This window comes from Festucalex cinctus, chromosome 20 (assembly GCF_051991245.1).
Source record: "Festucalex cinctus isolate MCC-2025b chromosome 20, RoL_Fcin_1.0, whole genome shotgun sequence".
In the NCBI taxonomy this organism is placed as follows: Eukaryota; Metazoa; Chordata; class Actinopteri; order Syngnathiformes; family Syngnathidae; genus Festucalex; species Festucalex cinctus.
In genome coordinates, this window is record NC_135430.1 from 11047058 (window position 1) to 11071889 (window position 24832).

The following is a 24832-nucleotide window of genomic DNA, read 5'->3' on the forward strand; positions in this document are numbered from 1 at the left end:
GTGGCTAGCAGCTAATTGCCCTTATCGTTACATCCCTAATGTATATACGACTTCTTGAACAGGTTTAACATTTACGATTGTCAGCATCAACTGTAAAAATCGGTCTAAAAGCGAGAAAGAAATGTTGAAAACTTCAAAAACAGCAATACAGACAGTCCTGAGTTAGCTTTTTCTTTGGATAGTTTGGCACGCCTTTGTTATTTATTAAAGCTGAAAATATGACTGTTTTAGTTATTTATTGTTATAAAATGTCACTCAAAACACATTACTTCTCATCAGGTCTTAAAAACATATTCAAATGGCATTTTATCACTCTTGTCTCGGATGTCTGGAAATGATGTGGGACGCCTTTGTGTGTGGTTGGGGTGGGGGTAGTAGTAAGGGGAAGCCATGGAAATTGAGGGGGGAGGAGGGGGGGGGGGATTATTATGCCTCCACTGGGCACAGTGCCTGTGGTGCCATGACACATCCATTGTCCCCATCACCCCCTCCTCTACGTGCATGGAACTCCCCAAATAAAAATCTCCTTATTCTGCTCCATTAATGTTTGGTGTTTACCTATTCTTTGGAAGGGAGTTGTGGGTGGGCGTGATCCACTCATCCCACTGTGTGTATTCAGCTGCACCTTATCATACACACACTGTGAACACACAGCAAAATCAATATGTTTGGATGCCAGATAAACACACAATGAAAAAAAAAACATTTGCTGAGTGTGCCTTTACATTTGCAATATCTTGAGTCACTACTGCTGAGCTCCTGAGTAGTATGAGTCATGAGAGGAAGGTAATCACAGGCAATGATGCGTGTGCGCGCGTGTGTGCGTGTTTGTGGAGACCGCTGCAGGGCAAGCCCCGTCGTGTGGAGGAATACCCTTGAGAAAATCACCACTCGGAATAAGGGCTCGGGAACACATCCAATGGGAACGCGTCATTCATTCCGCAGGGGAAGACGCAACCAATCGGCGCGGCGCTTACAACTGACGCCGCTCTCCTATTGGTCTTGTGCAAATCGAAGGCGTTTTATAGTTTCCCCTTTTGTGTATGTGCGTGTGTGTGGCTCCCCCACAACAGCACCATCTCTGGCAGGTGGTGTCGCTCTTTGAGGAAACGGCAGCCGGGCGACCGCTAATGTCGTTTTTTTTGAGCGTACAGCGCGAGAAAACCTGTTTTTTTCCCCTCCTTGTTATTTTTATTTAAAAGCGAGCTTATTTTTATGTATCCGCGGCCATGATGTGTCTTGACAAGCCACCGGGAGCGCGGCGGACGAGCTAGGGACGAGAACGTCGGGGTTACCCCCCTTCCTCTTCTTCGAGGCTGGCTGCCACTTTTGTGGTAAAAAAGGAGCCAGCGACGTGTTGAACCCGTGCGGAACCAGGCAAAAGCGAGTGAGGCGTGGGGGGGAAGAGAAGAAGACCCCCTCCCCTCCTCCCAACAACCAGCAACACCACGCCGCGGCGGCTTGTCGAGCTCCCATCCCCCGGAGTTGGGCTCACCTCTCGGCGGCGATATGTCGACGTGAGACGTCGAAGCTCCATTTTTTTTTTTTTTTGGTTGTTCGTGAACATGCGAAGCCCGAAAAGCAGAAGACGTTCGTTTCTGTTTTGAGGCGGGCGGAGGAAAACGGGGGGGACGAAAAAAAAATGAGGAAGCTTCTACATAAAGACCCCGAAAATGACAAGAAGGTCTCGTTGTCTGTTGGGTCCTCAGGCCTGGATTTGAGCAGAACGAGGAGGAAAGGATCTCCTTGAGGTTTTGTTTGTAATTCATGCCTTTATTGGCATCACAATGACACCAAAGGAGCTCAAACGGTGTTCCCCCGCCATCTGCAAGTTGTGCCAGAGTGGCCCACAATGAACAGAAACACTTTAAACTTGGATAACAGATCGTGATATTGACATTTTTTTGTTGCTACATTTTCTAAGTATTTCTTTGTTATCTCCCTGACTATTCAATGGAAGTATGCTATCAGCTACCGGTGTTGCCTCTGGACAGGCCGGTTCCCAAGCACGTCCTGAGCCGCAGGGGAGCCATCAGTTTCAGCTCGAGTTCTTCGCTCTTTGGGGCCCCAGATCCCAGACAGCTTTCACAGGTAACACCCAGCTTTTCTACTCATTGTGTAGCCACACACTTCTTTTCACTCATTGTGTAGCCAACCCCCAAATGGCTGCACTCATTTCCAAGGCCTTAAAAAGACAGCAGCATCCAGACAGCTCTTCAGACAGTTGTCAGGTAAACATGCTCTTTTAGACTCATTGTATAGCCTTGCACTCCGTTCTGCTCAGTGTGTAGCCACCCTTCCATTTTTTTTCTGTAGGTTAATTTTAGAGGTGTCACAAATAAGCTCCCAACTCTCCTCGATACCAAATAGTTGTAGCAGGCGAAAAGGCTCTTTTTCCCCACTCATTGTGTAGCCTCACACTTTGCACTCATTGTGTAGCCACCCCCAAAACGGTTGCTCTCATTCCGTATACTTTACCTTAAAAAGTAGCATCTGCCTCTTTGCTTTTCAGATCCCGGACAGGTGTCATAGGTTAATACATTTTTTTTCCCACTCATTCTGCAGCCCAACACTCTTCCACTCATTGTGTAGCCACCCCCCAAATGGATGCACCCATTCCAGTGGCCTTATGAACCGCTTTAATTAAAATTGTTCGGGGATCCTAAATCCCTGATAGCCTACACAGGTAATCATGTTTCTTTTTTCACTGAATGTGCAGCCAGCACTCTTCACTCATTGTGCAGCCACCCCCCAAATGATTAAGCTCATTCACAAGGCCTTGAAAATGGCATCCAACTCCTCCTTTTTCAGGGCTCCCCTGATTCCAAAGCTATCACAGGTAAATAAACTCTTTCTACTTGTGTAGCTCCGCCTTCTTTTTTGTTCATTGTTGGCCCTCATTCCTGAGGCCTTAAAAAGCTGCATTTACCAGATAAGTCCATAGGAATCTTGCAGGTGGTTGTTGGGTGTCTCGGCCCCAAACCCCCCCCCCCAAAAAAACACCTGCGAGGCTCTCACATTTGTCTTATCTTTTTTTTGTGACTTTTTGACCACACTCCTGCCCCCAACCCCCCCCCCCCCCCCCACACACACACACACACACACACACACACATGTGCATGGTAGTTGTCGATAATGGCCTCGTTTGCCATTTTGTTACATTTATAAATGGGAACACGCCAACATCACTTGCACTATTATTTATGTCAACATCCCTTTGACACATTGGTAGAAACAACATAAGTCACGCTTGAACATCCTGCTTTGTCACTCGTGGATATCTGCCTCTGATAGGCCAGAAAAAATAAAAGCAACCCCTCGATCTTTATTTATTTATTTTTTATTTTTGTTGTTGTGTGAACAGTGGTGTAGGCAAAAAGTGCTCCATAATTTAGTCTCCCATGTCAGTCTATGACACCTGGTTATGATTTGGAGCTCATCCAGTAGAGGATTTGATCAAAGGAATTCAGCTCAAACAAAAATGTCTGACTTTTTCAATGTCAGTGAAGGGTCCTTGAGTCATGTATCTTTGTGTACTAGACAATAGACATGTCTACTGAATTTTACATTGATTTGTGAAACTTTTTAATAGCTAATCTTCCAAATGGTCATCAAACTTTCACCATGCTCTGCCCACATTCAATGGCATAGTCAATAAAAGCCATTTGTCAAAGACTCCCTGTACAATTTTGGACACTTGAGTCATTCAGACTTTTTTTTTTTGTGTGTTCTGTAATTTTATTGGTTGACTTGTCCACCAAATTCCATGTTCGTCAGTGAAACGTCTGTTTGGGGCTATCTGGGGGTCAGGAGGCTGGTTGTGTTTGGGGGCTCCTGAAATATGCTAGGTCCATAAAATGCTTCAAATGCAAGAGTAGTTACAGGCCAATGTTTATAGTTCTTTCAGTGGTTTCTTTTTCACAGTTCGGCTCACTTGTCTTCGCTTACTCAAGAGCCGACTCTCCTGCTAGTGGTGCGTTTTGCTGTTGGACATATTTACGAAGCATGAAGTCACTCCCTGACCCCTGGAGCACCCTCTTCTCCCTACGCTTTGTGCACGACCCTGCCCAACATACGCAGCCATGTGTGTCTGCTTTGAAGCTTTGAAGCTAGCCACTGTCACAGGGGGCGTTCTTTAAGTCTATTTTCCAGACTATCAATGGACCGCACTGTTGTTGGGCCCCTTGATAATTCGGAGGAACTGGCTTGGCCTGGCATGTCTATCAGGAGAACTGTTGTAAGGTTAGAATCTGTTGAAAGTTAAAGTGAACTAAAATAATTCATTCACACGTATCATTTGCACCAGGCAGTTTAGTTCACTTATATGATTAGATATTCTGCAAGTTTATTTATATTTACGTGTTTTTTGTTTTTCTCGCAAATTTGCTACTTTCTAATGTCACACCTTTGTAAGTTTTTCTCGCAAATTTGCCACTTTGTAATGTCTCAAATTGGGGAGTTTTTTTTTTTTTTTTAACTCGGAATATTACACCAACTCTAACAAAAAATTATATATATTTGTGGCCCTAATACGCGATTGTCCTGAAATATTAAAATTTTACGTATCTTAGTTTTAATTTCAAACAAAAACAGAAGGTTCAGAGAGTTCCTAAACTTGCACTGCGAGATGAATTCTTGCGGTATTTGTGAGTTCACAAGCTCCCGAGAATACGTCTTTTACCGAGCCTGTTGATTTCCACCGACCCGAACCACCACCAATCACAGAGCGGCATTGTGTTTGAGGGCGGGATATGCAACTGTGACAGAACCAAGAAGCCGTCAAATGCTGAATATCGGCACTGATAATCTGCGCGGCCGATAATTGGTCTATCCCTAGTCAAAGTGTTACCACTTAGTAGAAACGGGGCATTTTTTGGCTCCTTTCTCACCTGGTGATGGGAAAGCAAGCCAGATAAGGGTTTCAAACTTGGAACCATGCACCGGCAAACTGAGCTGAACTGCACTTTACTACTCAGCGAAAACATGTCTGGTCGGAGCGTGTCCGTTTGCAAAAGGTCCTCGATGTAAGCCAGATCCGAACCAAACCTCGGGGAACTGAACTGTACCGGTTTGTGTTAACTTGACATTTTTTGTTTACCTTTATGTTGGTCTACCAACTCCAATGGCAGGTTACGCTGTCGTGAAACAGATCAATGTTTACCATTCCAAATCAGTGTGGTGCACTTGTTGTCGAGTTTAAAACAAAGACTCTCAGCAATTAGCCTTTGTCGCAAAGCAGTTACGCGTCCACAAAATCCAACGTCCCATCCATCTCATATTTACAACTGCGAGAGGTGTGTATGTACTGTACTCTTGCAGGTACTGTGCGTTTTTACATGCGGTCGCGCAGGTCTGTTTGCGGAAGTGGGGCTGGTCTGGCATGGTATAACCAGGACTGTCAGGCATGTGTCTCGGCACTGTGGGCAGTGGTTTGGCCCGCTGCCAGACTCGCAGATGGCCCGAGACTCTCTTCAGTCTTTTTTTTTTTTTTTTTTTTTTTCTTCTTCTCTCTTTTGGCTAGTTTGTTCCGCTCACACACAAGCTCTCTGTTTCCTACTCTCTTCGCCACCACCTTCTTCTTATCCCTGCCTCCGCTGATGACGACAATCCCTCTTGTAAACACAGGGCCAAGGCGGGTTAAAGACGCGAGTAAATATGTCGCTCTGTGGGAATGCTTGCAACGGTTTGTAAGGAAAAATGCAGCGGAGGAGGAGCAGCATCACAAAAGGCCTCGTTTATCCGTTATTGCTGAAGGTCTTGCTTTGATGACTAAAGTTCTGCTGGTCATTTTCTGGAATGAAGACTGAAATAAAAGGACCAGAAGTGTGCCGCAAGGAGTTACGCGCTTCCCATCTCACACATTCATAGATTTTAGCGGATAATTTTACTGCCTTCGTATCCTTGCGGGTTCCACATAGCCGCGATCTCACCGCCATGTGGCTTCCTTTTCATAGTTTGGCTTCCAGAAAACACAAAAGCCCTGTTTAGTATGCCAAGTGTCGCAGTCGAGTTCAGCACGCCCGTGGTACGACACGGAACGCTAAACCCCGACCTGGCCTGTGTTTCCACCACCGGGCGCGGTGTAGGCGGGAAGCCAATAGCTGCATCAGCTACCGAAATAGTGTGCTGACATTACTCAAAATGCTTTGAGCCGTCTGTGTGTTGTGGTAGTCCATTTCTGCAGCTCAGTGTTTCACGGCCCCTGAGCCAAGCCACATAATTTGAAAATCTCATGGCACACTACCAAACAAAAATGTCTCAACAAGTTTATATGTTTACGGCCACACCAGCAATATAGGTAATACTGTAATTACAAATCTTCAAACAGCTGTACCCTTAACACATACAGTACAAATAGAGTACAGCTTTACTCTTTGTTTTTTTGTTTTTTTTTTTGTGTACATTCTGTATTATGTGAGCGCGATTACTACTCTTGCAAACTATTAGTTTGGGGACTTTCTCCTTCTGTGAACTGCGATATAGCAGGGGAGCAGTGTTAACTTCTGACACAGCCAGATAGAGAGAGATCAATGAACAGATAATAATGACATGGAAGTCACGTGGCATTGGGAAGATAATGGAGGTCAGTTGATTGGACCGCGAAAACGCCCTTCGGCTATCTGCCGTATCGTAGCCAGCCAAATCGTCGTCATCACCATTCACCGACATCATCATCAGATGGGGCTGGTCCCTGGCCCAAAACGGACTCCACCTCATCAGAGATGTTTAGACACACCGAGTGATAAGCTCGTGCGTAGGAGCCGCAGATAGCGCCGCTCACTCCACAGCCAAACTATGGACGTTTCTGTGCGTGTATATGATAAGCCGTCACTGTGTGGGGGGAGGGGGAAGATACTTTGTTGATTTAAACTGCAGCGATAAGGCCGTGTGTGTCTGCGCAGGGCCTTCGCATTGACGTCGGTTCAGGATGTGGTAAGAATGCTGAAGGAGCCAAGTGTTTCACAAGCCTCAAAGGCTTTTTTTTTTTTTTTTTTTTTTTTTTTTTTTTTTTTTAACCCCCTCACTGCCGACTGGAGGCTTTCTGTGAAAATTCCCCGGACGGTCCCGCAGTCTGCGGCCCTGTTTGTCACCAAGCAGGAACGTGTAGTATTTGGTAAACAAACGGGAGTGAGCCCTCGCATCCTGCCTTCATTTGGACGCAAGACACTGGCCTTCTTTCTTGTTGTGTTTTCCTCTGCGAGGGGCCCCCCTCTTATCACATGACCGTTCTGTTTTTGTGCCGTGCTGTCGAACGCAGTCGGCCATGAGAAGGCCCCTCCACGTATCAACACCGATGTGACTGACACGATCATATTTATTTACGTTTTTTTTTCTTTGTGGATTTAACCCCCAAATAGTTGCTGGGCCTCCTTTTGGAGACTAAGACAAAGTTGACCAAGGGAAGCAATTAGAGCTTGGAGATGATTGTTTGAAATGAATGAAATTCCTTTGCAGAGTAGTTGGTTCCCCTTCCCCCAGACTTAACCAGGGTGCCTTCATAAACTGCTGGTAAAAGCGCCACATAAAAGGCAGTTTATGGCCCTATGTTGGGGGAAAAAAAAAAGGTTGCAGATAGGTCGCTCCTTATCTCGAGCACCGGGACCAATTCAGCTCCTCTCCAGCCGGCAGCAGTCTCTCAAACTGAGCGAGTCGATCTCGTAAAACACTCACGCAACAAGTAGATTCCAGCCAGGGTTTTTTTTTTTTTTTTTTTGGTGTTACATGCACACACACTGGCCTAGTCCGAATCTACCCTCGGTTGAGGCTTAGCACCGAGTTACTGGAATGTGCTGCAAGAGGTCGTAAGCCTTCTGCTTATGAAAGTGACTTCAACCACTTTGCTGCTTTCAGTATACGTCAAAGGAATAACCGCTGTCTTGTTCTGTTGTTGACTCACTGAGAAGCACCTGTCCTCTTGAAGGAAGTGTGATAATTCCTCAACAGGCAGCGTAACGGTCGGCTGGCACTGAAAGGGCATCAGAAGGCATTGTGTTGCAATGTTGTGATGACAGGAAGTTTATTTGTAAAGGCCACGAAGCGGTTCTGGTTGTGGTGCAACTCGTTAATCTTGCCGCTTGCTGATATTGGCCTCTGTCAAAAGAGCTTATGTTTCCCATCTAACTCGCTGGCCTCCATTTTGTAATACACCAACCATAAGTTGGCGTTCTGGCAACAGTTCGTGGTTAGCACGTCTGCCTCATAGCCTACTTGGGTTTCCTTCAGGTACTTCTCAGGCTATGGGAAGACTTTAAATTTTGCAGAGGTGTGACTGTTAGTTCTTGTTGAACAACAGGTTGTGACTGCAACCAATCAACCAATCACTCTCAGATTAACACCTATATACTGTACAATCTAGAGTCCTCAACGAATTTACCGGTAAGATGCATGTTCCTGAAATGTGTGAGGAAGGCTGCAGCTGAGATTCGAGCCCCTAACTCGAGAACTGTGAGGTGGACATGTCAACCACTTGCTCACCATGCTGTGTATCTCATATCTTCCGGTGTATGCAGTAGCATCAAATCAAATTTTATCCGGATCTGCTTCCGATTGAATGGAAGATCTAGTTAAGCTTGTCTGGCAGATCTGGTAGTAATTTGCCATGCTTGTGTAGCATAAAATTCAAAGATCCTTATCGGTAACTCATATTGTATTATTTTTAAACAGAACCACCTGAGAGAGTTTAACTCCAGTGCGGTGGGTGGGGTTGTTTTAGTTCAAGTCTCTGGGATAATGTTACCCTCAGTTAAATTGTAGCAGCCAGACATTTGCTAAACGAGAAGCCCCCGGGCGACATACGCAGTCAGAGGTTTGTACATCACGTGACCCTGACCCCCACAACCGTCACCTCAGAAACCCGAGTATCGCAACCCCAGGCGGAGGGACTGAGCCGAGATAAGAAACAGAGCCACTATTAAATGAGGTTTTCATGGAATTGCATGGGACAATGGACACGCTTATTATGTTAGGAGTGCACTGCAAACGATACGGAGAGATTAGTCTGTTCTCAAGACTGCTGCAAGCATAGACCATCTGTCTGCAACGCCAGGTGTTCAACAAATGTAGAGCACACGCTAAAAGATGTTGATAAAACAATTTTTGCTATGACCAGTCGGTACACAACGTTAGCTTGACTACTTCCTCGTGTGGTTAGGCCGATCTGTCAGCTTGTTGCGAAAACTCTGTCCTGTGTTGATGCCGCCGTAGAAGGAGGCGGGGTTAGCAGCTGGGCTGTAATTCTTTATCCTTGGAGTATTTTCACAAAAAGCATATCTGTGTCTTCTTGAAATGTGGGGGAACAATCACGTTGTGAGTGAATGCTTATTACCCCCAAAAACCAGTCACAAGAAGTGTATGTTAACATCGTGGAAGGTTTACAATAAAAACAAACACTTTCACATAAAACCGTTGAAAACTTTTAACACGTTCAACCAAGAGAACCAGAAAATGATTGTTCAAAGCAAAGGGTATGCTCCACGGAAGGAAGGGAGGCTTGCTTGTCCTTATAAAATGTCGTCATCTAATCGATTAGCGTCGGGCGTGGTGATATTTATACTGACCTCATTCCAGTGTAGTCCGGCGAATTATCTTTTCCCTTCGATCCCCTGGACCTCCCCCCCACCTTCATTCCCTCTCCAAGTGAAAGGAGGTCATTGGCCCGGCAGATGGGGAGAAATTTTAATCCCGCCTCGTTCCACGCCAGAGGCTGTAGGGCAAATGGTATTGACGCCAAACAAAGTGAAAGGCACGCGAGCCTCACACATACAGTCGCAGTGCAATACTTGAATACCGTGACAGCACAAGACTTCTTTTGGCCATTTGCATTATTGGTTAACCAATCCAGAATCCACCAAGGACTCTTTTCAGCTCCACTGATACTGAACCACTTTGTACGTTTCATATTCACCAGTCATGTTATTGTAGTATTTACCAGTTGTGTAAATAGCCCATGTTTAACCAGCCATATAAGTTATCACTTTTGAGTTTCTCACACCCAAGCTGCATGTTTCGATGACATCCCAGATAGTTAAGTCCGTACCTCAGTGGGGCCACACCTTTGTTTTACCACGATTTAAGTATGGCCACAGTACCGCCTTGTCCAAACAACAGTGCATTGATGCGCATTGTTTTGCATACCTGCCTTTCAAAATACGCACTGAGCCAAATGCCCACGTGACTTCAAAACACACAACAGTCTGTGCTCGATGTGCAGAAAACAACGAAGCGTGTAAAATAGTATCCTCGTTGTTTATGATGTGGCCAAAATTTGACCTGTGGTCTGTTCATTTATGTGTGTATCGTGACAACTGTGAACCAAAAAAAATAAAAAATAAAAATCAATCAGATAAACACACACAGTGTTGTCAGCGCATGCTTGGACACAATCTATATGGTTCACACCGGGGGCCAGTGCGGTGTGTAAACACTGCGGCTTGTTAACACTAAAATACAGCTTTTTTGCAGATGACCCAACCCTGCGTCGAGCTGTTTGCTCGCTGGTGAAATATTAGCTTTGTATTGACTGGCGGTATGACCTCAGAGGACACGCACACTGTCCGGTCGGTGTGTGTGTGTGTGTGTGTGTGAGAAAGAGACTTTCGGTAATCCTCAAGACATGAGGTAATAAGCGTACAAGCCAAGTGTGTTTGTGTTGGTAGTAACTGTTAAATGTTACCCCAGGTCTAGACGGACACATGGTTGTGCTCGCATGAAGTCACTTTTAGTTTTATGTATGTGAAAAACTAGTGTCCAGAAGTGACACTTTCCTTTTCAAAAATTTACACCCATTGAGAGTTGGTTACAAATGTTAGCATTTTCAGGTTAAAACGCTATGACACAGTATCAATACAATGCATTTTTTTTTAAAGAATTTACCTTACATCCACTTACTTTGGATTGCACATGAACAGATGTCCAGTGGGAAGGATGAGACCCGTTTTCAAGTGGTGTTACGATTTCAACCACTACCAACCGCTACAACCAGAAGTTGTCTGGTAGCAGTGTTATCCCTTTCAAAAACTTGTTTTGAAATGTCATCAGTTTCATGCTGCAGAACATGCAAGCGCATATCTGAAACAACACCGTTTTTACCAGTTTACGGTTACTTTTGTTTTGAAATGGATGAAGTTCCGACAGTGAAAATGCAAAGCAAAGCAAAGAATTTTTTTTTTTTGGACCCACATACAGGAAGTATGATTTGTGGCTGTAGCGGCAAGTGCTGTCCTTTTCATAAAACGTCCGCTCTTTTGAGACCCATTGTCAAATGTTAACGTTTAAAATTGTTAGCTTTTGGACCATGAAAACACGGGTTATAAAGGCCCAAAACAAAGCAGTTTTTCCACAAAATTGGCTTTCCGCTAGAGTAAACGCCCGTTTATCACGACCAGACCTACCAGAGGTGAAAACAGAGAGACCATTAACATTTTTGAATAGTTTTGCACACTTTTTAAACACATTGAAAACGTACGGTAGCCTGGTACTGTCGGTACTTTTGACGACAATCAGCCACTAGTGACGGGTTGTAAATGTGAATGGGGCTTTTCGAAACCTGACCCTTAAACTCAATCATCAGCCAAACGGCCAAAGCGCCGGCGAGGTGGACATCCAGTAATGCGGGCTTTTTGTGGAATGGGAAACTCTAGCCTCGGAAGGCGCAGAGTCGGCCTTGGACGGTGTTGAGAGCACAGAAACGAGCTAGTGCAGAATCCCCGCAGCAGGTGTGTGTTGACAGAGCAAACACACGCTCGCTCGCCACAGTTACGTCTTGCTACAAGTGCGCTCGTGACTCAGCTGCTCCCCCGCTGAGGCACGCCGAGCCACGCCGCACATGCGACTCAGCAGCCGTCCATGTCGGGCGGCGCGTTCCTGTGACGAGGTCAACAGGAGCACGCCGACTCGGAGCGAAAAGAAAACGTCTGTTCTTTCAGCTGTGACACGAGCAAGGCTGTGAAAGGGAACAGAAACTCGGAGGAAAGTACCCAAAAGAATAGACTCTTTGGCCAACACCATTATGTTGTGATGCAACGTTGAACATGTCTGTTCCAGGCTCATAAAACATTTAGTGTTCTTAAATGTCATACGCACGCAAGGACATTAACCACTTTGTCATGCAACTATAGTGAACAGTTCTTCAAAAAGAGACTTCAACCGATTGCCAATCCCAGTTGAGATTTCGTGTTTGGTGGTCGGAAGGGATGAAAAAATAGCTTTACCTTTCAAGTTTTATTACTAACTAACGTCAACTAGGACTGTGCGATATGGACAAAATTTTATATCTCTATTTTTGCCAGATATCACTAACAATACGATAACAATACTACTAAAGGTTCAGTGAGAACTGAGCATTTGAGCATTTTTTTTAAGGGAAAAGCAAAATATCAATCCAGAAGGATTTGTAAAGTGCTTTTCTATTCAATTACAACATTCATTAACATCAAAAGTACAGTTGTAAAACACAATACTTATGTCCTGTATATACTGCATGCTTAGCTTGACGCTTTACGTGCAACGGCTCAAGTACACGTAACTGATATTGTCCTAATTTAGATATTAATATCTTGAATCTTCTTATCTCGATTACAATACGATAACGATATATTGCCCAGCCCTAATGTCAACTCACGTTGACAGACAATATAAGAGTCCTCGACTCCTCGCAGTCGTGTATTCGAATCGTAACCTCTAAGACTCAAAATTGTCCATTGTTGTGAATGTGTGTTTGTACATGTGTCTTATGATTGGCTAGTGACCAGTCTTGGGTGTACCTTGCCTACTTTTCCCTTGTGGTCAACACCTTCTGTGGTGGTATCATAAAAACAGCCAAAGAGAAAAACGTGTGTGGTATGTGTGGGTGTACACAGCTGACACACACCTCACGTTTGGCCTCACAATTGATAATAGAGGCGTGAGCGCCGTATCGGCAGGATGATACGGCGTTGCGACGCGTTTATCAGTGTTTATGGACACACGCACCCACAGACACACCAGCTTGGGTAAGATGAAATGCGAAGTGTCGCAACATTGCACCACCCGCCTCGGTTATTGCGCTCTAAACTTGACAAAGTGTTACTTTACAACCCTGAATGATTATCTCTTGTTTATGTGTTTACACAGAGACGCGGGGCCATCTCCTACGACAGCTCGGACCAGACGGCGCTATACATTCGTATGCTAGGTAAGTGTTTCTTTGACATACACTTTAAAGTCTCTCACACACGTCAATGGGCATGATCATGTCCATTTTGTATACATTGTATTTATATTTTGAGCTGGTTTCAAACTGGATTAAAATGGATGACGAGATTCTCTACTACAGTGGTACCTCTACTTACGAACGTCTCTGCATACGAAATTTTCAATTTAACGCCTCAACAGGAAAATATTGTCTCTTGTTACAAAAGAAATTTCAAGATGCGAAAGGTAAAAATACAGTACCGAACACAACATACTTTCAGCTATGGCTATTACCTAGCATCTTTCTGGCATCCCATTGTCTAAGAGGAACCTCTGACATACAGTAGAGTCTACCGTATCTATGAGCGTAGGTAATAGATCGGTGTGTCTATGCATCTTTCTGGCATCCCATTGGCTAAGAGGAACCTCTACCGTATGTATCTATATAGATAATACCGAGATAATAGATCGGTGTCTATGCTGCGTCCTCGTTATTCATCCCTTGGGCCAATGAGGTGTTCCGATAGTTTTTCGTAAATGTATTAACTTAACGGTCAACGAATTTGTGCAAAAATTCAAACAATTGGTGATTAATGAAGGCACAGTAAGTCTTTAATTGCGACGAGACGGGCCTTTTTTTGGAAAAAGATGCCTCGCCGTACCTGAAGTTTCCATGAAGTTTCGGAATTTGTTGAAAAGAATCACCCAGAAAAAGTGTTCGCCAGTCGGACAATCGCTCACTAAGATGATGTTTGCCTTGGACATTTTTGAAGGATTGTTTAAAAAAAGAAAAAACAAAATCTTTGGATCAGTTCTTTACAAAACACCAGGCAAAAAAACACTTGTGAGAGACAACATGAACAAAAGAGAGCAAAAAACGATGAGGACAGCAGTTAAAAAGGTAAATGACCATCATTTTTATTCTTTATTCTATTCTTTGTTTTTTTTACATTACGCACAACTCATTTATTGTGCAATAATCTAATTGGAACATGTATTTGTTACATGTTTTGATGCATTTTTATGCTTTATAAAACATTTATGTCTGAATTTTGGGAGGCTTGGAACGGATTAGGGCATTTACATGGAAAATGAGTCTCTACTTACAAAATTTTCTACTTAAGAACTTTCTTCCAGAACCAATTAATTTCGTAAGTAGAGGTACCACTGTACTAAGACAAAATGAGTTCTGGCTTGCTAGTGCTAATGATCTGATTAGTGTTTACATCTATCAAAAAATGTTTTTTTGATGTTAATCAAGCTTGTATTGCCTTGGTGGAGGTAGTGACATTACGAAAAAAAAAGAATCCTCCGCGCTTGATTGACATGAAATTTGTTGGACATGCCTATTATAACAGGATGTGTCAAAGTGTCAAGCAACAATGCTTGAAATTAAACAGGAAGTTGGCCATTTTGGTGTGATGCAGCCATGTTAAGAGGCCGACAATGTGAGGGGAAAAAAATGACCCCCCCCCCCCTCCCCACTAACCAGTTTATCTGATGAACAAGAAATTGGGTGGACATGGTTCATTGCCTGAAATTAAAAAGGAAGTTGCCCATTTTAACCAGGCATTTTCAGCCAAAATCCTTGAAAAGAGGCCCGCAAAGTTTTACCAGTCAACAACAAAGAACCCGTGCTTGAAAATGAGCAGGAAGTCGGACATTTTGATTTGAGTCAGCCTTTTCATGCGTTTGACAAATTTCAGCTCGGGAATTCACCAAACGGTGGCAGATGGGCGATTCGAAGTTGCAGTTTTGGTTCGAAACTGAGTTCAAATGGTTCCATCTGTTAGCTAGTGGTGCAGGGAGGGAAGGGAAGCATTTATTTGGATTAAGTGGACGGCGTCATTTAGAGGAAATCTGATGTGGACTGCTGAAGAGAAGAAATGCACAGAAGCCTGAACGGCTTCCAGTTGTTGTTGTGAGTCAACAGTTGCTGTATGTTTTTGTTTGAGCTGACTAAATGCGCTTTAGCTCCCCCCCTTTTTTTTTCTTTTTAATCTTTTCACTCGGCTGAGTACAACGGCGATTTCTCCCCTACGTCACTGGCACACTGTGGATGGGTTGTATTCACCGCACGCTCACACAGCCCAGTGTCATCCCGCCATCACTGAGAATGACATGACCTACATCCAAGCCCCCTCCCTTAACGCACTGCAGCTGTGCATGTGGGGGTGGCGTCGGGGGTTGATGTGGACCCCGTGACTCTCAAAACGTGCACTAATCACGTCAAGTACGCGCACGTGCCCGACCACATGCGGACGGATTCACGCACGCATGAATCCGTCGCCTCGGGCCGTATGAATCGTTTTGATTTATGATGTGCACGTGCGATGCCGCGGATTAGACACGCATTGCTTCTTGATGACTGCCTTCAGCGATATTGTCGAGTGTCGAAATCACGCAGAATTTGCCTGTAGGGGGCGCCAAGGAAGCTCGTCACCATTGATGTATTTGTGGTTTAATTTTTTTTGTTGCTCAACTCGACATGTACTTGCAAATCAAGTGGCTGGCCCATTGCCCCCCCAAAAAATCTTTGAAACGTTGACCCTAAAATGGCCGACTATTTTTTGTATCTAGAATTGATAGACATGCCGAACAAATTTCATGTTGCAAAATGAAACTGTAATGCAATGTTGACCAAATGGAAGACTTAATGCACTGAAAGTGTGTAAATGGCCGCATTAAACCAAAATGACCTTTTGTGTCTTTTCAGGTACGGGTTTTTGAGCCTTTTTTTTTTTTTTTTTTTTTTTTTTTTTTTTTAAATAGTTTTTTTGTATGTGTGCGTGCGTGTGTGTTGGTGTGAGTGAGAATTTTAATGCAATTAGAAGTGCCATGCTGGAAACACGCACTACACTGTTGTACTGTTGTAACTCATTCACTGCCAGCCCCATGAAAATGGATCAGTGAGGTCCAATGTGTTAAATGATTCGGCACCGCCGGCTGCTCTAATGTTATGAAGCACAGCCGATTCCAAAAGATAGGCTGAGTATCACCTTCACAGGTTCTGTGTTGTGATGACATTGCATGCCCCAGCTCCTTGTATGTCCCTCTTTTTCTGTGTTTGTGTGTGGTTTGCACATTTTCAACATGATACACATTCTGTCTTTGGCTCGTTCCTCCTCATGCGCCACAATGGTGGGTTCTCATTCTCGCCACAACCGAGCCCCTAACCGCTTTCCAGCGCCGGCTTTAAGAGGGTTTATTTTCTTAATTGGAACACGACTGAGTGGTCGTGGTGTCTTTCCTAAGGGGAATTTGCGCCTTCTTGTTTTATGGCTAACGTGGGAGCCAAGAAGTGAGGTTAATATGATGAACTGGATAACTCAAACAATTGGATTAAAATGACAGCCCATCTCCTGACACATAAACCATATCCTCGCCAATGTTCGCAAGTCATCTTCCTCTGCCAAACAAGATTTGTCATAGACTCGTCATGCCTTAAATAATCAACTGTTGACCATTTGATAAAATAACTGCTCCAAATTGAATAGATGCCTCGTTTTTCTTTTCTGCAGTTAAAAAATATATATAAATAATTATTAAATATTTCATGTCCCATTTTGTAATTTGCTACATTTAGTGCCGTCAAAGGGGGAAGTGTGAACTAATTACTTGATCACAAAAAATTATTGCATTAATCATGTATTAAAGGGCTACCTCTCTTGTTTAGCCAATTATAGCAATCAAAAGTTAATATTTTGTCTTTATTTTGTAATTAATTTGATACTTTCATTATTTTTCATGTACAATTAGTACCTTTAAAAAGTCTTTTTTTTTTTTTTTTTTTTTTTAACTTGCTGTCGACTGATGATGACATCACAAGGGCTCAGGTAACCAATTACAGCTTGCCTGTTTTCTAGGTTTGGTCATGTGACATTCACAAGCTGAGCTGTGATTGGTTACCTAAGCCCTTGTGATGTCATCATCAGTCGACAGCAAGTAAAAAAATTACTTTTTAAAGGTACTAATTGTACATGAAAAATAATGAACATATCAAATTTATTATAGGCAAAATATTCATGTTTGACTGCCAAAAATGGCTAAATAAGTAAAGTATCCCTTTCATGCAGATTAATCACACTACTAATTTTGACCGCAGAGGATCGTTTAGCTGACAGCGGATGGTTATGTTAAAGGTAGCACAGGTTGTGTTTGAGCAATAAACAGAACTACATGCATGAAGAGTAAAGCATTTAATAAATATTTGCATACGAGTCAGAATATTTGTTCATGTCAGACTATTAGGGTCATTTTTTGTCAAAAAACAAAACAAAGCATAACGTGCTCTTTAAATTTGGTGGGCAAAAAATGTTGATTTGAAAAAACCTTTTTAATTAAGTGATTAATCAGAATTATAAGATGTAATTGTTTGACAGCTCTAAAAAAAATAAAAATAAAAAAAATTGCCACTTCGAAAAACTTTGTGCTCCATTTCTTTTACTTTTTCGCGTAAAAGTTTGAACTTTTTTTTTTTCTCAATATAATTTTTTTATATTTCATTTCCATTGGCTTTTCTTAACTATGATAAATACGATGCCGCCATTTTCCTCATTTAGTATTTTTCACTTGTATACAAATAAAAATGTGGAGGTCCTCTACACTTCATCCATTGACCCATCTTTGTGGCTCATTACAAAGCCCCGCACCACGTCTTTATGCACAAATAATTGACATTAATGAATGAACAACTCTCACCCATATGCACTACACATACATTTGTGCTGCAGTTGCATGAGCCTTGAGGAAATAAGTGCAAATTTCTTCCAGGAGATGTGAGAGTAAGAAGTCAGGTTGGATTTGAACCGGAACGACGAAGCTCCCATCCGTACCTGTGCATCGACTTCCGAAACCTTCACAGTGAGTACGATTTGGCCTGCGCCGCGACCGCCGCCTCTCCCTCCTCGTCACACACTGCCTCACATAAACCCAAAGTTATGTGTGTGCATGTGTGTGTCGTCCCCCCCCCATCCCTCCCAAAATCAACACCTTTTCAATGACATCACAACACAGACTCATTTGTGCGTGTTTGTGTGCCTCACGCTGCTGTGTTTCCAGCTTGCAGTCGCGGTTTATTCAATCATGCTGCTTTTGTGTGTGTGAAAGAAAATGTGTGTGCGTGCGCGCGAGAGCACTGACAAAGCAGGTCTGCCGTGCGAGGCCAGACAAAAAGGCTTACTGGTGGGCGGCTTCATCAGCACCGAGCCGAGTGCGGAAGTCATGTGACGAGCTTGCGCTTCAAAAAACGGCAACAGTTCGTCGACTCTTAACTTATTGTTAACCATCACTTGTGTGTGTGTGTGTGTGTGTGCGTTTGCAGCGCGCCTGGGCGGCGAGTCGGAAGCGGCGGTGGGCTCGGCCCCCGAGAGAAGGGTGCGCCGACTGCTCAGCCTCCAGAGGTACCTGCATTCGTCCCGCCTGCTGCGGGGGGTCGCCCAGCAGATCCCGCTCCCCATCCTCGACGAGGACTACACTGGACAGGCCCGCGTAAGAACGGCCCGCACGAGTGACACGTACACAGACACGAGGATCTTAAAAAAAAAAAAGAAAAAAAAAAGTCAAGGCGAGGGATGAAATGATTCATCAAATAACTCCCAATAGTTTGATTAGGGCTGCGATTGGCTGGCAACCAGTTCAGGGTGTACCCCGCCTACTGCCCGAGACCGGCTGGGATGGGCTCCAGCACCCCACGCGACCCTTATGAGAGGAGCAAGGGATTAAGAAAATGGATGGATGGTTTGATTAGGGGAAAAACATCAATGCAAAATATCTGGCTCAAAGCGACCCCAAGTGGACGACAACAATAACTGCACCTCATATGCACATGACTCTTATTTTGTTTAGTAATGAAAATTATACAACTCCGATTAATTGGTCCAAAGTTCTCTTGATCAATTGTTAGGTATTGTTTTGGTCTCAAATTAATTGGCCCAGAGAGAAAAAGTGGACATCCTTAATGAAATTAAGTTCACATGCGAAGGGTTAGCGTGCGCTTTAGGCTCTTCCTGAGCAAAGCTAGATGCCTCATTGAGAGACAAATCATACATTTACCTCACTGCCATGTTGGATGTGTCAAAGTACTGTGGGTGAAAATACAGATTTCATTTGCTGTTTGGCGATGTCACAAACAGCCAACAGAATTTGCTGACTTTGTGGTTAACGCCATAAACAAATAGTAAATTATGAATTGTCTGACTTTTGCAAACGTTAGTGCTCTTTATTACAACTCGTATGTCACATCTAATTTTTAGGGTCTTTTTTTCTTTTTTTTCTTTCAAGAGACAGACAGGAAATGTTATTTCTGTATTTGTCATCACAGTAGCGGTGTTACATGAAGATAGTTTTAGAAGAGCTGTAAAGGGTAAACATAATTGGTTGTTTTTGATGTCCATCTATTTCCTGATTAGTACGTGTTTGCATATTTGGGAAGCTGATTTACTTGCGTTAGTTTACGGGGCAGAATCTGCCACATTAAACATGGCAGACACACAGCAACAGGCCGTAAACCGACACAATGAGGAATCTTCCCGCCACATCCAGATCGACACGTCTAAGGAGTGACCACTTGCCATATTTACTGTAAATAATCTTTGCATCCTAATGGTCAAAGTGTTCTCTTGTTTTGCAGTGCATGCTGGAGAAAGTGGGCAACTGGAATTTTGACATTTTCCTCTTCGACAGGTTGACCAACGGTATGTATGAACGTCACAGGATTCATGTATATCCCAGTGGCGCCATCTACAGGTTGCCTGGTGCATCACTTGGCAATTATTCTGGAAGCCCAAGTTGCAGTTAAACATGAAATCAACCATGAATGTATTTTATTTTTGTAATGTCATACAGCATCACTGACAAGCACTTGTTGAAATTTCATCACCCTCAAACCATCCTTGTAGGAAACAGCCTGATCACGCTGACGTTCCACCTGCTGGACCAGTACGGCCTGGTGGAGCTGTTCCGTCTGGACGTGGTTCGGCTGTGGCGCTTCCTGGTCCTGGTGCAGGAGGACTATCACGCCCACAACCCTTACCACAACGCCGTGCACGCCGCCGACGTCACGCAGGCCATGTACTGCTACCTGCGGGAGCCCGCGGTGAGTCGCGCGGCACTTAGTGCCGTGTATTGCAGCGGCGTCAGAATGTTTGCCATCTTAACATTAACGTGCTTCTGTCGAACGCAGCTCTCCAAGTCTCTGACGTCGTACGACATCTTGCTTGGCCTACTGGCCGCCGCCACTCACGACCTGGACCACCCTGGAGTCAACCAGCCCTTCCTCATCAAGACTGACCACTATCTGGCTTCACTCTACAAGGTGACGTGCCGTCACAGATTTCATGATTTTTCATCATTGCACTGTCTAGCTACCCTCAAATGACGTAAAGAGGTAGCCATAAACATAGAAATATTAAACATTCTTTTAGTTTTTAATGTAATTTTTAATTTGTATTTTTTTTTTTATGGCCCCAATTTAATTTACGGCTTAAGTTTTTTTTTTTTGTTTTGTTTTTTTTTGGGTAGTCAGTGTTGCGGGTTTCAGATTTATTATTATTATTATTATTATTATTATTATTTATTTTTTGCAATTGTTTGGAGTTTTTACTTTTAGTTTATTTTGTTTTGTTTTGTAAGGTAAATATATTATTTTCGTAATATTGACTTTTCTTCTTGCAGTGTTAGAAATTATTCCAGTAAATAACACCAAATTACATTTGCTTCATGCAATGCGAATTTTTGTATAGTTACAACTTTATTCTTTCTCTTTTAGGACATAATGTAAGTTACAATTTCTTTGACTTTGCTTGTATTGCTACATTTTTTTTCTCTGTTGGAACTTTTTCATTTTTTTTTTTTTTTAGGACAAATTACAATTTATTGTTGTAAGGTTATGAAAATTTTTATTTTGTTACATTTTAGGACTTTCTCAAATTACGAATTTTTCCTTTTTCTTTAGTCTGGTAAAATAAAATAAAAATTATGTTGCGACTTTTCTTTCGTATTTTTCTCCTGTTTGTTTTTTGTCTCCATGCTAATTTAAAAAAAAACCCAAAAAACAACAACAAATTCAGCCTTTTAATTAAATGTTTATTTGCACTCAATATTTTTGCTTTTGATTCTATGAAATATGTATTTTTTTTCTTTTAAAATGACAACTTTTTTTTCCAAATAGCTTGTCATTTTCTGTTTTTTAGTTCCTGTAATTTGACCCTTCGTTGTCCACAGAATACCTCAGTTCTGGAGAATCACCACTGGAAGTCTGCCGTGGGTCTGCTGAGAGAGACGGGCCTCTTCTCCCACCTGCCCGCCGAAGACAGGTTTGCTCACAGTGTGACGACGACATCATCGTCTTCACCTGTTTTGCAATTTTTAATTGACGCACGTTCCCTCAGCTTGAGCCTGGAGCGGGATCTGGGCTCGTTGATCCTGGCCACGGACATCAGCCGGCAGAACGACTACCTGTCCCGGTTCCGTCTGCACTTGGACCAGAGCAACCTGTGCTTGAGTAACGCCAGCCACAGACACTTTGTGCTACAGGTGCGCTACTTCCTTCCTCTTACCACAATAAAGTCACATTTCTTCACTTATTAAGCTTTTTTTTATTCATACTTTTTTTCCATGATACTTTCATTTAATTCTCCTAAATTGATGAGCCTTGTTTTATGGTTGTCCGTGGCAGATGGCTCTGAAGTGCGCCGACATCTGTAACCCGTGCCGGCCGTGGGAGCTGAGCAAGCAGTGGAGTGACAAAGTCACCGAGGAGTTCTTCCAACAAGGTCGACACGCGTTTCACGTTGACATGAACAACCTTGCCATGCCTCCGTTTTTGTTTTGCTCCTTCACAGTTTTCCGATAAATATTCCTCATGCAGGTGACGTTGAGAAGAAGCACAAACTGGAAGTCAGCCCACTTTGTGACAGAGCCAATAACACAGTGGGCAACATTCAAATAGGTGAGGGCCACTTCATTAGGTACACCCACGCTGATTCATCACAATTCTAAATGTCATGTATAGTTTTGTTTTGTTTTATTAGGGTAATAGTGTAATTACTTGCTCAAGTCATTTTTGAATATTTTCAGAAAACACAAAACTTTTTTTCTTTTTTTTACATTTAAAGTTGGGACATTTTTTTTATTTTTATATATATAGTATTTTTATTTTTATTTTTTTCTCACATTGTTGGAACATTACAACTACCTTTAAAAAATAAAATAAAATTACGGTTTCATGATTGTAAAATTATAACTATTGTCGTAAAAGTGACAATTTTATTCTGGTAATATTGCAACTTTTTTTTTAATCCTAAAATTTTGAAAATTAGGATTTTTTTTTAAAACTGTAAAATTATTGCTTGAGTCTAAAATTTGGTCTACCTTGTCATAAAATTTAGTGACAAATTATGATTTTTTTTTTTCCTCAAAAATTGTTGTATCTTGTTTTGATAAAACTTTTTTTTTTTTTTTTACATTTGCATAAATCAGAACTTTTATCCTCACATTTGGTCTTGTTTTGATAACTTTTTTTTTTAACATTTGCATAAATTAGGACTTTTTTCCTCACATTTGGTCTTGTTTTGATAACTTTTTTTTTTTAACATTTGCATAAATTAGAACTTTTTTCCTCAAATTTAGTCTTGTTTTTTGATACATAAAATTTTTTTTTTAATGTAAATTAGAACTTTTTTCCTCACATTTGGTCTTGTTTTGATAACTTTTTTTTTTTTAACATTTGCATAAATTAGAACTTTTGTCCTCACATTTAGTCTTGTTTTGATAAAAAAAAAAGTATTTTATTTATTTTTTAAACATTTACGTAAATTAGGTCTTTTATCCTCACGTTTAGTCTGACAACCTAGTGCCATGTCTTAATTTTTCACATTTCTTAATTTTCTGAATGTTTGTATTCACTTAAAAAAAAAAAAAAAAAAAGTGTGTGTGTATATATATATATATATATATATATATATATATATATATATATATATATATATATATATATATATATATATATATATATATATATAATTTTTTACTTTATTTATTTTTAAATCGGCATTTATATGCTCAAGTGTTTTTGTGTTTGTCAGGCTTCATGACGTACGTGGCGGAGCCCCTGTTCGCCGAGTGGTCTCGCTTCTCGGACACGCGTCTGTCCCAGACCATGCTGGGCCACATGGGCCTCAACAAGGCCAGCTGGGGCAGCCGAGAACAAAGCCCGAGCCCAGACCCGCCTCCGCCTCCGCCAACACCACCACCACTAGCGCAATCCTCTCCAAAGACGAACCTCAGGGAAGGGGAGTATCCCGACGCCTCTTGACACACACACACACACACCCGCGCGCGCACGCACACTGGGGGGGAGCGCCTTGATCCCATTAGGTTTGATTTTTTTTTTTTCCTCTCGCTAAACCACTGATTTTATTTAATTTATTTAATATGAATCGTTTTGGACGTAGAGCAATACGTAGACACCTCATTTGGCGCCTGCTGTAATTTCCCTTTTTTTTTTTTTATTTATTTGTCACTCCAGATGACATTTGAAGTGCCATTTGATGACAAGTATTCACAGCCAGAGTACGCGTGCGTGGGTCACGTTTGTATTGATTCTTCCTCAAAAAGTGACAAGCCCAGTCGTTTGCTGCCTCTCGACCAACCCAGACTGTTTACTACTTCTTCTTTCCACTTCATACGCACACTCACGTAATTGGAAGCACAAATCAGCTCAAGCCGCTTGTACACACATTTTTTTTTTTTTTTTTTTCAATAACACAGTTGAAGCCATACTCATTCACTCTCACGCACACTCTTTGGAAGCAAAGCAGTTGAAGCCATACACATGCACTCGCTCACACAGTCGCACACTTCTTTTTTTTTTTTTTTTTGGAAGCACAAAGCAGCTAAAGCCATACACATTCACATTGAACTCTTCCGCTCTGAGTCTCTCAGGGTTGTCATAGAAGAAAACGGAGGATGATGATGATCCTCTGTCTTAAAGGGCCACACAAAATCACAAAGTCACTCTCACACACACACAAGCTGTACAGACAAATGCCTTACGACTATGCACAAGCGACAAGCTAAGTGACCAAACTCGCCATGACGACGAAGTTGACGACCACATTCCGCGGTGTGAAACCCTCCCGTGAAGATCGCAGGTGTTTGTTTCCCCCGCCCCTTCGCTGTTGAAAAAGTGCTGGAAGACTGTTGTTTTGTTTTGTTTTTTGGGCAAACTGTTTACAATTCTGTTGAGACAGCCATTTTTGCTTTGTCGGGAAAAGGGGAGGGAGGGGCAAGACTGGAGTTTTTTTCTTTTTGTAAAGGCTTTTCATGCTCTTTTTCCACTTTTTGATACATGCCCATTGCAGTTGTTTTGGAAGAATAAAATGAAAACTTCTTGTGTACTAAAATGTGGACACATTTATTTGCATATAGATTTTTTTTTTTTTTTTTTTGCGCTATTGTCAAATTGAGCCCATGATTTATAATTGTTTTCCATGGGAACAGCTTGACTTTATTTTTCTAAAATTGCAACTGTAGCCTAGTTGAATTTTATTTTCAAAAAATGCAGCAAAAAACTTTAAAAAAAAGTTTTGTATAGAACTACAATGAAAAATTTTCTAGCAGTAAATTTACAAAGACAAGTTGGAATATTTTTAGCATGACT

At 42.3% G+C, this 24832-nt stretch overlaps 1 protein-coding gene across 3 annotated transcripts; it reads left to right on the plus strand.

The window, feature by feature from the left end:
• Positions 1 to 1067: 1067 nt before the first annotated feature.
• On the plus strand, positions 1068 to 24575 carry pde7a (phosphodiesterase 7A). Of its 3 annotated transcripts, none has more exons than XM_077509304.1 (12): positions 1068 to 2091; positions 13111 to 13171; positions 17944 to 18033; positions 18494 to 18660; positions 19802 to 19865; positions 20070 to 20266; positions 20354 to 20485; positions 21394 to 21485; positions 21561 to 21705; positions 21848 to 21944; positions 22040 to 22120; positions 23256 to 24575. In XM_077509304.1, the coding sequence occupies exons 1-12, from the start codon at positions 1954 to 1956 to the stop codon at positions 23483 to 23485; spliced, it is 1494 nt and encodes a 497-aa protein (XP_077365430.1). In that variant the 5' UTR covers positions 1068 to 1953; the 3' UTR covers positions 23486 to 24575. The 3 variants fall into 3 exon arrangements, with proteins under 3 accessions (XP_077365430.1, XP_077365431.1, XP_077365432.1); XM_077509305.1 differs by having other exon boundaries at positions 17947 to 18033; XM_077509306.1 differs by lacking the exon at positions 17944 to 18033.
• Positions 24576 to 24832: the final 257 nt, after the last annotated feature.

Coding starts and splice junctions, on each gene's coding strand:
- pde7a (XM_077509304.1), top strand. CDS start 1,954: ATGGAAGTATGCTATCAGCTACCGGTGTTGCCTCTGGACAGGCCGGTT. Junction 19,866..20,069: donor CTTCGACAGGTTGACCAACG/GTATGTATGAAC, acceptor CCATCCTTGTAG/GAAACAGCCTGATCACGCTG. Junction 21,486..21,560: donor CACCTGCCCGCCGAAGACAG/GTTTGCTCACAG, acceptor ACGTTCCCTCAG/CTTGAGCCTGGAGCGGGATC.